The sequence below is a fragment of the Lissotriton vulgaris genome, chromosome 10 (genome assembly GCF_964263255.1).
Source record: "Lissotriton vulgaris chromosome 10, aLisVul1.2, whole genome shotgun sequence".
Taxonomy (NCBI): domain Eukaryota; kingdom Metazoa; phylum Chordata; class Amphibia; order Caudata; family Salamandridae; genus Lissotriton; species Lissotriton vulgaris.
This window is the reverse complement of record NC_141698.1, coordinates 123,345,274-123,359,815: the sequence shown is the minus strand read 5'-3', so window position 1 is coordinate 123,359,815 and position 14,542 is coordinate 123,345,274. Positions and strand designations below refer to the sequence as shown.

At 41.5% G+C, this 14,542-nt stretch overlaps 1 protein-coding gene across 1 annotated transcript in view; it reads left to right on the top strand.

Moving 5' to 3' along the window:
- AP5Z1 (adaptor related protein complex 5 subunit zeta 1) overlaps positions 1–14,542 on the top strand; it is a 130,719-nt gene that overhangs the window by 5,046 nt on the left and 111,131 nt on the right. The window contains exons 2-4 of the mRNA XM_086940690.1: positions 404–541; positions 8,130–8,316; positions 8,481–8,625. Coding sequence (XP_086796816.1) covers positions 404–541; positions 8,130–8,316; positions 8,481–8,625 — 470 coding nt within the window. The remainder of the gene's footprint in view (positions 1–403; positions 542–8,129; positions 8,317–8,480; positions 8,626–14,542) is intronic.

The following is a 14,542-nucleotide window of genomic DNA, read 5'->3' as shown; positions in this document are numbered from 1 at the left end:
TAACCCTGTTAAGGGTCTCTTGGAGAAGAGGAGGATTGTAGCCTCTCATTATAAATCTTTCCATATATATATATATATATATATATATAGTGTGTGTGTATTTGTGTGTGTATATATGTGTGTATATATATATATATATATATATATATATATATGTATGTGTGTGTATTTGAATGTGTGTGTGTGTGTGTATGTATATATGTGTGTGTGTATATATATATATATATATATATATATATATAAATATATATATATATATATATATATATATATATATATATATATATAAAATATTTACACACACACCTGGAAAGAATAGAGTATGAGTGTTGTAGGTTATATTTCCAATCCCTTTCGATGACGTTTGACGCATCACCACATATGAATTTGCTTGTCTTTGAAGGGAGATCCAGGATGGAGAGCTGCAGAAGTTCTGCCTGCGCATCACTGGCTTTCTTCAGAACCAGGATCTAGGGAGTGAGACCATCGACTGCCTGCGGAGACTATACCTCATTATATCAGCAACTAAATATGGGAGGAGGTAAGCTTATGTGATTCTGTCTCCAAATCGTGTGCCCTGTATTGTCAAAGCCTCAGTGCTTCTGCTTCAGGTTAGCCTGTCTTTCAGTATACTCGTCTCATTTAGTTGGTGACATTGAATGTATTCTAATGTTGTTGGCAATCATTGTATGCAGATCTGTGAGTGCCATTAATCGATTTAATAATTCTTAGTTTTTTTTGGCTGTATGAGGTTGGCAGAGATTTAGCTCAATGTTGAGCTAGTCAGCTGTCTGTGTAGCTTTGTATGACAGTAAAATGAGTTTGATTTTACTTGGCGCTCCTTATCACTGTCTTGCAGTTTTTGTGGCTTACTAAATAATTAGTGTTATTATACCCCAATATACCAGTACTGCTTTTAGTAACTTTAGGCTAAATACAAAGCTGATTTAGCCCCAGAGACAAACCTTTGATTTCAGGCTGGCCTCATATTTCCACAAATCATTGGCTTTATTAATTATCTTAACTGCTGTTTCTGCTAATAAAGTGTATCCGCTTGTAAGATAGATCAGAGGGTTAAGGCATCTGCTCCACATATGTGTGTTACCAAGCAGGTCTCCCCTGAGTGCCCAGCTCAGTTGGTTGATGTAATTGCTGCAGGGATGATAAGCAGATAGCACATTCGAACGTCTTTCACGGGTTTCAGAGGTTTCATGCTTTTGTTACTCAAGTACAGGTATCAACCTCTAGTTTCAGGGCTCCGTCCATCATGTCCTAGTGTTTGCTTTGGTTGCCCTAAGTAGTCAGGGTATGCCCAGACAGCTGTCCCTTGCTCACTTTTCCACTGGATTCAAACTAGCCTGGCTGATGAAAAGTGTTACCCAGAAACTGGTCCCAGGATGCTTGTTTCAGGTTCAAGTTAGACCTGGTTTGGTAGTTCGGGCTGGACCGTTTCCATGAGGCACAGGGTCAAGACTGATTTGCATATAGCTGGGTCTGAACTGAGGATTTAACCCAGATCTGTGACTTGGGGTGAGTGTCTGGAAAGTTTCAGCGCTCCGTCCATCATCTCCTCGTGTTTGCTTTGTTCGCCCTAAGTTGGCAGGGTATGCCCAGACATGGGTCCCTTGTTCACTTTGCCGCTGGATTCAAACTAGCCTGGCTGAGGAGGGCTATGAGCCCGAAACCGGTCCCAGGATGCTTGTTTCCGGTTCAGGGAAGACTTGGCTTGGCTGTTCGGGCTGGACTGTTCCCATGAGGCACAGCGTCAAGACTGATTTGCATATAGCTGGGTCTGAACTGAGGTGGCTTAAGTGAGCTAAAGAATGATGATGGATTTAACCCAGAACTGTGACTGGGGGTGAGTGTCTGAAAAGTTTCAGTGCTCCGCTCGTCATCTCCTTGTGTTTGCATCAAGCTCTAGGTCACAAGTTCCAATCCTGGTAAGATATCTCACTCAAATATGCACCTAGTGCAGAGCCCTACTTGAAATGCCATGATTATTTCAAACTATAATTAATCTGAGGGCGATACATGAACTGCTTTCTCATTTGGGTGCACATAACACGAATTTAATGGCAAGAAGTAATTTAGTTTTTGTTGCGTGCAATATAAACAAATAATTATACAAATATTGAACGTATATACCTACATTAATACTTTACGAATGAGATATTGACTAGACCTGTTATTTTCCATGCCTTAATGGAAGACCAGATGCAGAATATCATTAGCCACTTTCTACTGCCTCTCAATTTCCTATTCCTGTTTTGATCACTTGTATTTGGAAGTTGTTTGCCTTTTTAGCGAAAGTGTAGACTTTACCATTACTTTTTGTGTCTTAGAAATCTGTGATTTGAAGACAAATTGACTCCATATATCTGTGCTCTCTTTGATATCACACCTCATCCCAGCCAAAATAGAGTGCTATTGATCTAGAGTTCAGAAGTTATGGGGAGGGCTGAAGGCCATCTTTTCTTTTGCGTTTCTATCTCCTTGAAGGTCTGGGCAGGTAGAAGACTTATCTTTGGAGAGAGGAGGAAATCTGTGGGTTTGGATGTACAAGTCCACCACAATTATATTTTCTGATCTTTTAATTTCTAGTTCTCATCTTATACCTGGCGAGTTAATGTGAATGTTAACTTCGGAGCAGCTTTTGATAGACAGTTATTGCTGTCATGCAGGCAAAAAATACTTGCATTGATTGGAAGACAAGTAAACATACCTGGAAAAAGTAGACTAGAGTTTGGTAACTAGTTGTGTGGTTTCTCTCTCATATCGACTCCTGTTACCTTTTAGATATCCAAACCGCAGTAGCTGGTTTGGATGTTTACAATAGTATTTATACTTCTATAATCCCCCTGTAGTTGAATCCCATCATTTTAGTGATCCAAAAAGGACCTCAGGAGAAAAAACTCATACCTTATGTGTATTGAATACACTTTACATATGTTGCCTAGACCATACCAAGCAATTGCACATGTACAAGGTTTAGGGTAAAAGAGAAAATAAGGTGCCAGAGCGCAAACCTATACGTGTAATTAGTTATAATTGCCAAATGTAATTCCTGTTGTCTAAAATAATAATTATATATCCAGTAGGTAGTTGAAGTTAGGACCAAGTTTCCATAGGAAAAGCCTTTTTTTTGGCTTGTCTATATCTTTGATGCAGTTTGACGAATCTTCACAAAAGTTTCCCAAAAAGGTGAGACGGTTATACTAGTTGCGCATGGAAAGTTTCGGGGAGATCCAGCAAGCAGGGCTGAGAAAAAGGGGAAGGTAAAAAATCTGTGTGTTTGCCATAGGAATTTTAGACACAACAACAACCCGAACAGCTGAACTGAATTACTCCAAATTTGGCGGAAAGGTAGCGGTTGGTCCAGACAGTGACCTTTTAGTGAATTGGTGTAAATGAGTTCAGTAGTTTTTTTAAATATTAAAAGAAATCCAAATTTGTGTATGTAGGCATGCGGATCCATCGCAATGCCTACGAGAATCTGCGCTAACCCATGTGCCAGGAGCAGAGCTGTGAGCGGCTGGCCACTACCTGTGTAGAAAGTTGCAGCCACCATTTTGTAAACTGGGACCGTGTCCCATTGGATGAAAATAAAGAAAAGAAACTATAGAAGGGGTCGGGATAGGGGTACCATGACCCCTTGGTTACATTGTAGCGGCCACTGAGGGACCCCTTATGAGTATGAAAATGCCCCAAACAGGTTTTTTCTCATGAGGTAGGAGTTGCTGACCCATTGCCGCACTCAACAGCCTCCCATGAAGCGTCGAAGTGGAGTCACAAACCTAGCTGAGATAAAAAAAAATGCATTCACATACTCACTCGCTCATTAATGCATGCAGTGACCGACTACTCCAAGACTCACACACCCACTCACCCACTCCCTCAGAGACTCACTCACAGACCCCCCTCAGACACACACACCCCGACTCCAAGACCCCCTCTGACACTCATGCTCCCACTCACAGACCCACTGAGAGAGTTCTGCATCCATGTACAGACCTAGTCCGACATTGACGCTCCTACTCACTCACCCATTGAGAGGCTCATGCATCCAGTCACAGACCCACTTAGAGACTCACTCATCTGCTCCCAGACCCCTACCACCACTTGCACACCCAATCTCAAATGTTCTATTTGGAAATAAAAATTGAAAAAAGTTGAAATTCATTGAAAACAACAAAGGTTACAGGCACGTTATAATTAGGAAATAGAATTTAAAAAAAAGAAGAAATTCACTAAAAAAACAAAGACCCGCACCCTGCTTCGGCAGAGACCGTCCCCTTGCTCGCACCACAGGCACTTTCTGGTGCTCCTGCATGATCACATTAGCTCAAGTGGACTAGAGGGAGGGGGATATCATGAGAATAAGGTACACGAGTCTCCAATGTTTACAACATATTTTTTTCTATGCTTAAAAGTCGATAAAGCAAAGTTAAACATAAAAAACAAAGGTTGCAGGGACGTTATAGTTGGGTTTAGATTTAATTCGTACCAAGCCTGTGAAATTCAGCAGTTATATTTACCTGAGCTACTTCTAACTTATGCCCCCGCAATGCACTGCTCATGACCTCACAAATTACATCACTCATGACATGGTCAGTGACGTCACTGATGACACCATTCAGTGATTGTAAGTATTTTGCAAACTTTTCTGAGACTTAAAGATCTATCTATAAAGCTACAGCACGAGTTAAATTACTATTCTTTCTGTACTACCAATAAGTGATAACATTTCTAACATGTGATCTGAGCGGTGTGTGACTGTTTCTGTGTGCAAGTGGCTGTATGTGTAAATAAGTGATTGTGTAAGTAGCTGTATGGTTGAGGTAGTGGCTGTATTGGTGATTGAGTGTGTGTGTGTGTATGTGTGTGTGAAATGCTGTATGGGCGTGTGAGTGATTGCATGGGTGTGTGTGTCTGTGTTGATGAATTAGTGGGTGAGTCAGTGGCTGTATGGGTGAGTGCCTTGATGTGTGAGCGCCTGTATGGGTGAGTGCATGTATGGGTGAGTGCCTAGGTGTGTGAGCACCTGTATTGGTGTATGGTTGTACGAGTGGCTGTATGACTGAGTGTGTAAATTGCTCTATAGGGGAGTGAGTGCTTGAGTGTCTGTATGGATGAGTGAGTGGGTTTGGGAGTAGTTGTAGGTGTCTGTGAATGAGTATGTGACTGCTTCTGCAGGCGTATGGGTAGGTGTATGAAAGTTGTATGAGGGCATGAGTGAGTGGTTGTGTGGATGATGTCATCAGTGATGTCACTGAGCATGTCATGAGTGATGTAATATGTGAGGTCCTAAGCAGTGTATTGTGGGGCATAAGTTATAGATAGCTCAGGTCACTAACTGCTGTCTTTTACTGGTTGTGTATGAGTGAAATCTGAACCCAACTATAACATCCCTGTAACCTTTGTTTTTTCCCCCCAGTGAATGTGTATTTAATGCAATTTTTGGGAGGGAAGCTAGTTCACATGTCATTTATGTTATAACGTGCAGTCTGTGTAAAATATCAGCGATAAAGGCCAGTGCCACTCAAGGCCCCTTATATTTTAATTTTAGAAACCTCTGTGATCTCTTTCCACAGCTGTTATTTGCGTGTGTGCCCATTTACAAAACCAGGCCCTTCATGTAAATCTGTTACTCCTTCTGCTTAATTTACAAGTGAAATCAGCTGCACAACAACTAAATAAATCACTGGGCTGGATTTTCCCCAAGCATTCTTACACTCAATCTGAATATTAAATTGGTCGGCAAAGGTGAGCGTTCTGCATAACACAGTTAGCCTTTGGCTGGCGTGTTAACTAGGCTTTCAGTTACCCAAGAAAACAGTAAGAAAAGATCCAACTAACATTTAGTGAAATTGTAAAGTGATAGAAGATCACAGTTACAACTGTAGGTGGGGGGTGAGGTACCCACCTCAGATAATGAGCACAATCCTTGTCAGGGCGAACCCTCAAAGTCAATAAATTAACCTGAGCTCAACTCCCTCATAACTATGACATAGAGCAGTCGGGCTTAACTTGGAGGCAATGTATAAAGTATTTATGCCGTACCATTACAGTTCTAAAATCAAAGTGCAAAACAATAAAAATTCCAAAACTAATTGGTGCAATTGAATTAACAAAGTGACAAATATCTAATAAAGGCAAACAGATGATTTAAAACAAACATTTCAGCAGCAATAGCGCCCAGAATCACTAATTGCAAATTATAGTCTGTGATCGCAATAGAACAGGACTGAAGTGCAGTTTGATGTTGACTGTGAGGGCAAGTGTGTCTTGTACACTAACTAGGTTCGTCCCTGTCAAAGGTTTTGTCTTCTGATTTTAGTCTTTATGTCCTAATCCATCACAGGAATACACTTCCAAAGCCCCCAGGACCTCAGGAAAGGCACTTAGAGACTTGTGGGTGTCGGGCAGAGGCCAACAGGTCAGCGTGTTTCTAGGTCAAGTTGCCACTAGTAAGCGTGCAGTTAAAGGAAAAGGCCTCTTGAAGCTTGTTGTGTCCTATATCAGGAGATCCGCTTTATGACTCTTGGAGTCCACTTCCTTGTCCTGGGTACAACAGGAAGAGCAGGTTCAGTCTTAAGGCCTCTTCTCAGGGCACAAATAGGACGTCCAATCCTCTTCTGTTCTTCCACAGGTCCAGAAGTGATCTGAGGAGAAGTCTGTTGGGTTCCCTCTTATGCTCAGTGTCGGCCTGTGAGTAGAGGGCTAGTCATTGTCCACCCCGTAAACCAGTCCTGGTCAGTTCCTATACCCTCACAGAGTTTGATGCCAGCCTGACAAGAGCGGACGCAGGCCTAGGTGTGAGCTTGATCTGCCTGTGACACAGTAGGCATCCTTTGAAGTGCAGGCAGGAGCTGGGCACAGCTCCAGAGTCCACCTTGTCAAGGAGGGTGTCCTCGTCCCTTTGTCCAATATCTGGGAGAAATGCACATTTCACCACACAGGGAGCCATCAAGGATCAGGTGACAGATGGACACTGGCAGGAAAGCCTTTTGTTTTTGGCAGGAAAATGACAACTTTCTAAAAGTGTTATTTCCAAACTAGTGAAATAAAATTTGACTTGACCATTACATTGATTTTTAAATGACTCTTAAAAGGAGCCCTTAAACCATCTTTCTAGCTACTCCCAAATTATTTTACCACTTATTAACTGTACTAGTTGGGAAAAAGGTGCTAACCTATGGGAACGCCATCCTTACAGTGAAAAACGACTTTAGAGGTTTTTCACTACCAGGCCATCTAAAACCCTAAATATACCTTTCGTACTTTTAAATACTTCGTACTCTAATGTATGGGCATTTAGGGCCAACCTTAGGGGTGTTTTATGCGTATTAAAAAGAAAGATATAGTCCTGGTGAAAGGTTTGTTTTGTGAGGTCAAAATGGCATTTTAAAACTGCACACCAAGGCTGTAATAGCAGACGTGGAGAAATGTTTTACAGTGCTACTGTAGTGGGTGGCACAATGAGTGCTGCAGGCTGTGTGTACCATGTACTAGGGACATATAAGTACATTAATTGTGCTAGTTAAGGGTATGCCAGTCGCAACATGTTTAGAGAGCGAGAGCACATGCACTTTACCACTGGCTAGCAGAAATAAAGTGTGCAGAGTCCTGTGGCCAACAAAAATGGGTTCAGCAATAGGAGGCAAACCTCTGGGATAACCCTGCAGAAACGGCAAATTTCCAACACTTCCCCATGTTCCTCTCTGTCTACGCTATTCCTAGTGCAGTATAGCGCAAGTAAGGCGGTGTATTAACAAGCTGCTGTAGACCAATTCATTTTGTCTTCTTTTTATGACCTTTCCTTTCAGCCACTACTGCTAGGAAATTGGCTAGCCTGCTTTAAGTTGTCGAAGTCCTTTTGTGGAATTGTAGGTGCAGAATTTCCAGGCTACTGGACAAAGCCCATCTGCAAATGTCACAACCAAAAATGCTGCTTTCATAGAAGCAGAGTTACACTTGTGGTTTTTTGAAAGGACGTTTTTGACCTAATTCTCTGTAGATGGAATCTCAAAGCTAAAGTTTATCTGACATGTTTGTGTCTTTTAAAAAAATGTAAATGTTGGCTTACCTGTACACATGATTTTTTGCTATTTAATCCCTCCCCCCTGCAGTTTGGACAGAGAGTTTGTGGAGTATTTGCAGGCAACACTATGTTTGCCAAAGTCCCCAGAGCAGATCCAAGTGCTGTGTGCAGCCATCCTGAGGGAGATGTCACCCTGTGACCTTGTGAGCCTGTCCTGCGATCCGGTCATTGACACCAAGCTCCTGAGCCTAGTGACATCAGTTTTGCTAGCAAAGGTAATCCGGGAGGAATGGTTAGGAAGGCATGCTAGCTGGTAGTAATTTTGCTGCATTTGCAACATAATCTTTGCTTGCTGTGGAATCAGAGCAGTAACTGTTCTTGAATGTGTGTGCTGTCACTCATTGACTGAGTATTGTTTCCTTTTTTTTTATTTTGTAAGGGTGTCAAAGATAATGCAGGATTTGTTGTGGGAAACCGCGTGGTGAAGGTCCTGGAAGCCCGGCAGCCTGAGGGTCAGAGTCTACGATACTTGCTTCCCGTTCTGTCAAAGGTCACCACTCTGAATTCGGCAAGCGTCAATGAAGGTAACATGGAATCTAATCAGCCGGGGAGGTAGAGCTTGATATAAATCTACTCGCTTAATAAACATGAACATTTTACATGTTGCATATTACACAGATGCCCCTGAAATTGTGGTTTAGAAATTTAGTGCTCTTGCATTAAGTGCAGCACCTAGATACCCCTAGAGGGGACAGTGTTGAGCTTTACAAATACGGATTTGATTTGATTGCAGTAATGAAAATGAATCCAAAATAATATTCCAGTGATTGCTCAATGAAAACAAGGCAAAGTGATTACCAGAGAAGTGACAAACTGGACTGAGAGGGGATGAATTAGACTACTCCTTAGCCTCATAAGTGCTGCGCCTAATCCAACGGCCGACGGCACCACTACCTCGGGAGTGCTGCCGTTGGATGTTCGAACCTCACCTGCGCAATGGAACGTTCAGCACTGGAGCTGGACGTTCCATAGCTGCTAAGGTGTTAAGATATGTCTTTGAAAATGTACTTGTTAATTTACAGGATGCTACAACCGTAGTTTTTAAGGGAATGTTGGTTATGCACTATTAACCCCTTTACTGCTAAGGCTATTTTCCTTCTTTTATGTAATTTCCATTGAAATCAATGGAAAGTCCATGACGAGTTACCCTTGTCATTAGCGGCGAAGAGGTTAAATGTCAGAGCGGGTACGTCAGAGAGTAGAAGCACTATGTAGGATTTGTGTGTAATCTGCGATTCTGTAGGATTGTAGGTGGAATATCAGTGCTCTCTAGTTTGCTGGTGTATAGACATCCTGTTATTTCAGGAGGCATTGCCACACCATGTTGAGCATGGAATTTATAATTAAACATTGTAGTTCCCTTTTTTTTACTGAATCTTACACATATAAATGTGAAGAAGCGTTTGTAACTTTCTTTGTTTCATTTCTAAAATTAAAAGAGCAATTATTAGGTCCTCTTTTGAGTGTCTGTCTTTGCTGTCTTTGAGTGCCAGGCAGATACATGTGCCTATTGCTCACATAAAAAGTTACATGGAGGGATGAGATTCCCAAATGAAGCTTAAATAACTACATGTGTGTGCACATTCTATCAGGTTTATATATGGTTTTATTGAAATTCTACAGCCAGTGAAGTGAGCGTGTGTTTTTATCAGCTGAATGAATTGAGAAATATACCAGATGCCACTTTATTTTTTCACTAGCCAATAAATAATTGTGCATCAATATATATGCAAGAGGAGGAAGCCAACAAATGTGGAAAAACACTGATTGAAATGTAAAAAAATATAATAAAACCACGAGTCCTTCACATCTTTGCCATTACTATCAAGGGCTTTCTGCCTTTGGATATATACACATCAGTGGGCTTTCCAGTCTCTGGACGGCTTGAACAGAAAGTGGAACCAGATGCTAGACCAGAGCAATGCTTAGGGTAACGCTGAACGGAATACAGAATATCCATTTAGGTTGAAGGCAAATGCCATCCACAGAATTAGAAGACTGGTAATTCATATTTTGCAGATGAAGTTGTGTTCTACCTCTCCAGCCATTCTGCACAAAAACCTTGCCACATTCACAGTGTTCCCTCCATTTAAAACCTCCTCTTTTGCTATTAGGCCACCTGGCGAGCAAAACTAGGGATTTGTTTTTGCAAGACAAATGATAATTTAAATGAAAGGAACGTCTTCTTAGTATCACACACTGTATCAATCCTTAATTCACAAATGTCCAAAGAACTATCGACAGGCCATGTTCCAAATGTAAAGTCACATTTTTCACTTTAATTACAGTAATTTCAACAAGACATTTTCATGGTCACTACACAACGATCTTGACAGCCTACTCGTTTCGTCCTTTGCTGAACGTCATCAGGGCAGACTCTTGAGTTCAAAGTTGTTTATGGCACAGATCATGCGTCTTATAAACCTGTTTGCATGTAAATGAACAGTCTACTTTCTAAAAACTAAATCTCTTTCTTGCACTCATTCCTCTATCCTCTGCAAACAGTATCATGCCTATTATTTGCTGAGCCCACTCCACCTAAATTCAATGTACACAGAGCTGGGAATACCCTCAAGGCTTATTCCTACCTTGAATCACAAAGCAGTGGATAGCATCCTTGCTGCTATTATTTCAGAGAGTTCGCTCTCTAACCCCATTCAGAATCATTAGAAATCCTGCTAAACGTTGAAATCATTCAGTGCATGAATGGTCTTGTCAAAGAAATAGATTGCCCATCTAACTCCCCAGAACTGTCTTCTGACCCACCACCATAATCTCCAACATTGAAAGACCCCTTCATATTGATTGAGACAGCAGAGACTGTGGTCATGCCCGCAAAAAGAAAGCTTGTAAGTGGCAGATGTATCAAAATACCTATTTGCGATTCTCAAATAGCGATTTTTTTTTTAAAAAAAATTTGTTTGAGAATCGCTATTTGAGAATTGCAAAATGGTATGTATGTAGAAGTTCGCAATTTTTTAGCGATTTCTTAAAATTCCTTAATTGCGATTAGCAAATTGCTAATCGCAATTAAGGAATAATTTCCCATTCATTTTTATGGGCCAGGAGGCCCATAGGAATAAATGGGAAGTTATTCTCAATTTGCGTTTCGCAATTTGCTAATCGCAAATTGAGAATAATTTCAAGGGTGTCTTAAGGACACCCTGCAGCACCCCTGAAATTTACATGTGTGCGCATATGGCGCACATACATGCCCTAAGGGCATGTATGAGCGTCACATAGCACCTTTACAAATGGTAAAAAGTGCATTTGTAAAAGAATTCGCAAATTACCACCAACTACAAGTTGGTGTTTACCCATCACCAGCCGCCTGGTGGACGGGACGTCCCTTAAGGGGCATAGAAACTGCACTTAAGCACATGAGCTCCCTCTTTCCATGTTCGATGGCAGTACATCTGCCATCTTACTCCTTGACTCTTATGCCACCTACTGCACTGTGCACCACAAACTTTTATTAGACAGTTTGAACAGCAGGCAGGCATATCAGGACTTGTGCTTCAATGGGTCCATTCATATTTCTAAAATAATAGCCAGAAAGCTCGGATCTTTTGAATCTTCGACACAGCCAGCCTCTTATTCCATTCCTTAATCGACAGACTGCTTGTCTCCAGAATTTTCATGTGCCCCTCCAGCGTAACTCCTCGCACACCACTAGGTGAATTTCCAAATGTAGGTTTATGATGCAAAAATCACTTCTGATTAAGTAATAAGCCAGAGGGTACAATCAACATTCCTCCCTACCTCAACCACATGTTCCATTGAAGGAAGGAGCGCTCCCTTTGCTTGAATGGTGCTAAGCCCTAAATCCTGCCTACTGCAGCTACAGAGCATTTAACCATGCCATTTGCATGGCCTTCAACCCTGGAACCCATCCTACCACCTCACCTATAAAGAGAAACCAAGAGTTCTTTTTTTGCTGCCAACCTCTTTCATTCTCCACGGCACTGGCAAAGTATATTGATTTGGCTCTCCTTTGAGAAATTCTTCCACAATGACCACAGAGTGAACTGATGTTTTATTTTGTTATGTGAGGGATTCTTGTAGCGTATGAACGGCTGCTTTTAAAGAGCATCCTGGCGCTGAGAGCTAAGAGGGGGACTGCACCACACTAACTCTAAATCATTGTTAAACAAAAAGCTTGGTTTTGAGAGCCTTTCTGAAAGGAAGGATTGAAGATATCTCTTTAAGTGCACATAGTAATCCATTCCAGTGTTGTCATGTTATATAGTTAAAAGCTCGACCTCTAGAAAGTAATTTCTTAAACTTAGGGATCACCAGATAATGATCGTTGGCTAAGCTAAGAGGGCACTTAAGGGTATATAAAACACAACTTCCTCTCCATTACCTGTTGACCCTTACACAGGAACTTAAATAGGCTCTATTTCCCAAAAGGTAACCAATGAAGTTTGTTTGCATGCAGTTGCATATGCCCTTCCTCTAAATCTGAATGCCAAACGCATCGCTGGGTTCTGCAGTGTCTGATGTTTTGATCGTTCCGCTCTGGAAATGTCAAGTAGAGGCTTCTACAGTAATCTTACCTTGAAAGGATTAAAGCATGTGTAACCATTTTCTACTCTTCTAAAGTCAAAATGGGGATTTTCCTTAAACAACATAAGTTGGAAAAATCGCTAAGACTCTGTTTTATTTACCTGAGCCTTGAGAGATAACTTGTCATTGAGATCTACCCTGAGGATGTACACCATTGAGAAACCTCAGTCTTATCTGAGTTGAGTTTTAGTGCATTAGTTTGCTATGGCTGTGATTCATTCTTTAAACCATATTTTGTTAAACCTGTGAACTCCATCCGTCCTCAAAATCAAATGGGTATTATCAGCATGCATTGCAGAATGGAACCAAAAGGAATAGGTCAGTTTGATCAACCTGTTGCCATGAATATTTTCAAGAGTGAGACGACCCCAGTGGAACTTCGTGTTCTCCTGGAAATATGTCGGACTGGGCTAATCCTCACTGTTTGCATGTGCCATTGGACATGAACATTGAGCTAAAGTAGGGAATGCCTTCCGACACCTATCTCTGAGTGCCTGTCAAGTAGTATACTATGAAAGATGGTGGTGAAAGCAGCTGAAAGAGCTAACAGTATGAGGATGCAGCACCTCCCTCCTCCAAAAACCAACTTCTCTCATACACCACTGATATCAAAGGTGACTAGTGCTGCGCATAGTCTGAACTCCAACTGAGTGGCCTCCAAGATCTTATTGGATTGTAAGAGTGTGGGGAGAATGCCACTCACATGCTTCTCCAACTCCTTAATTGGTTCCGGCAGCAAGGCTACAGATAGAAAATTTACAAGAACAGCTGGATCAGCTGTTAATTCTGGATAGCAGTGATGACTGCATGCCTCAAACTCAACTGGAACTGAAGATGATCTTAGAGAGGTATTGCACAAGTCTATCAGAATGGTACCACCGATCATGAGCCATAGTGCAACAACTTAACAGGTTAGGGAAACTTGTGGGGTCCCTAATTTCACTGAGTAATGAGTCCCCTGCGGAGTGGGAGGAGGCAGGCTGCCAGTAGTGGACTCCGTAAACTCACTGCCACTCCCTCATCAGTGTTGTTGAATGCGTCACAGATCTTAAGTATTTTTTGATAAAAGAATGGAGTCAAATTATCCCATGTCTCTTACATATTGTAAATGCTTACATTTAGGCTTTCTGTATGAATGAAAGAGTTTGTGATTTTGAACATCTCCTTTGTCGAACTGTTGGATTCTAAGATTTGCCCAGTGAGATGTTCTCTATGTGATGCAGATCTGTATTTTATGTTTGTGGAAGGTCGTTTAGATATAAAGGTTTTTTGAGAAGCATAATCATTGTGCCACATTATTTCTAGTTGTCTACAGTATAGTTTTGCTTGATGGTATACGTTTGAGAACCAACATGCAGAAAGTCTATTCTATGCAAGTCTAGCTTCCATAATTGGAACAACTTCATTCAACGCTGTTATAATCAATTTACTCACTGATTTGGGCAACTTCCACATTTGTATCCTCAAAGTCAGACTGCCCTGATATTTCCTGAAGGACTGCTGACCACAAGTCTGAAGTGATTTTGCTCCAATTCCATTTTGCCATTGTTCTAACTGGTCTGTGGGTCTCTTGTACATCCACATTCCAAGGAAATGAAATTAGCCTGTGATTGGACATTGTTGAAATTCTATTTTGAGACAAACATATGTCTCCTTTGTTGAGAATATCAGTTCATGGGCCAGGTTTTCAGTTTCTTGCAGAATTCTAAGATGGAGCTGGTGGCTCTGATGTGGAAGCAGAGGTAGTTTCTGACTTTGAAGGCCCTGATAGGATAAGGTGAAGCCCCTTGCTCTGACTGAGCCGGTGCAGAGGACTTGGGTGAGGAGGAGTCAGAGGCTGCTGGGTGATTAGAGGTGTCTGGTCAGTGTGTG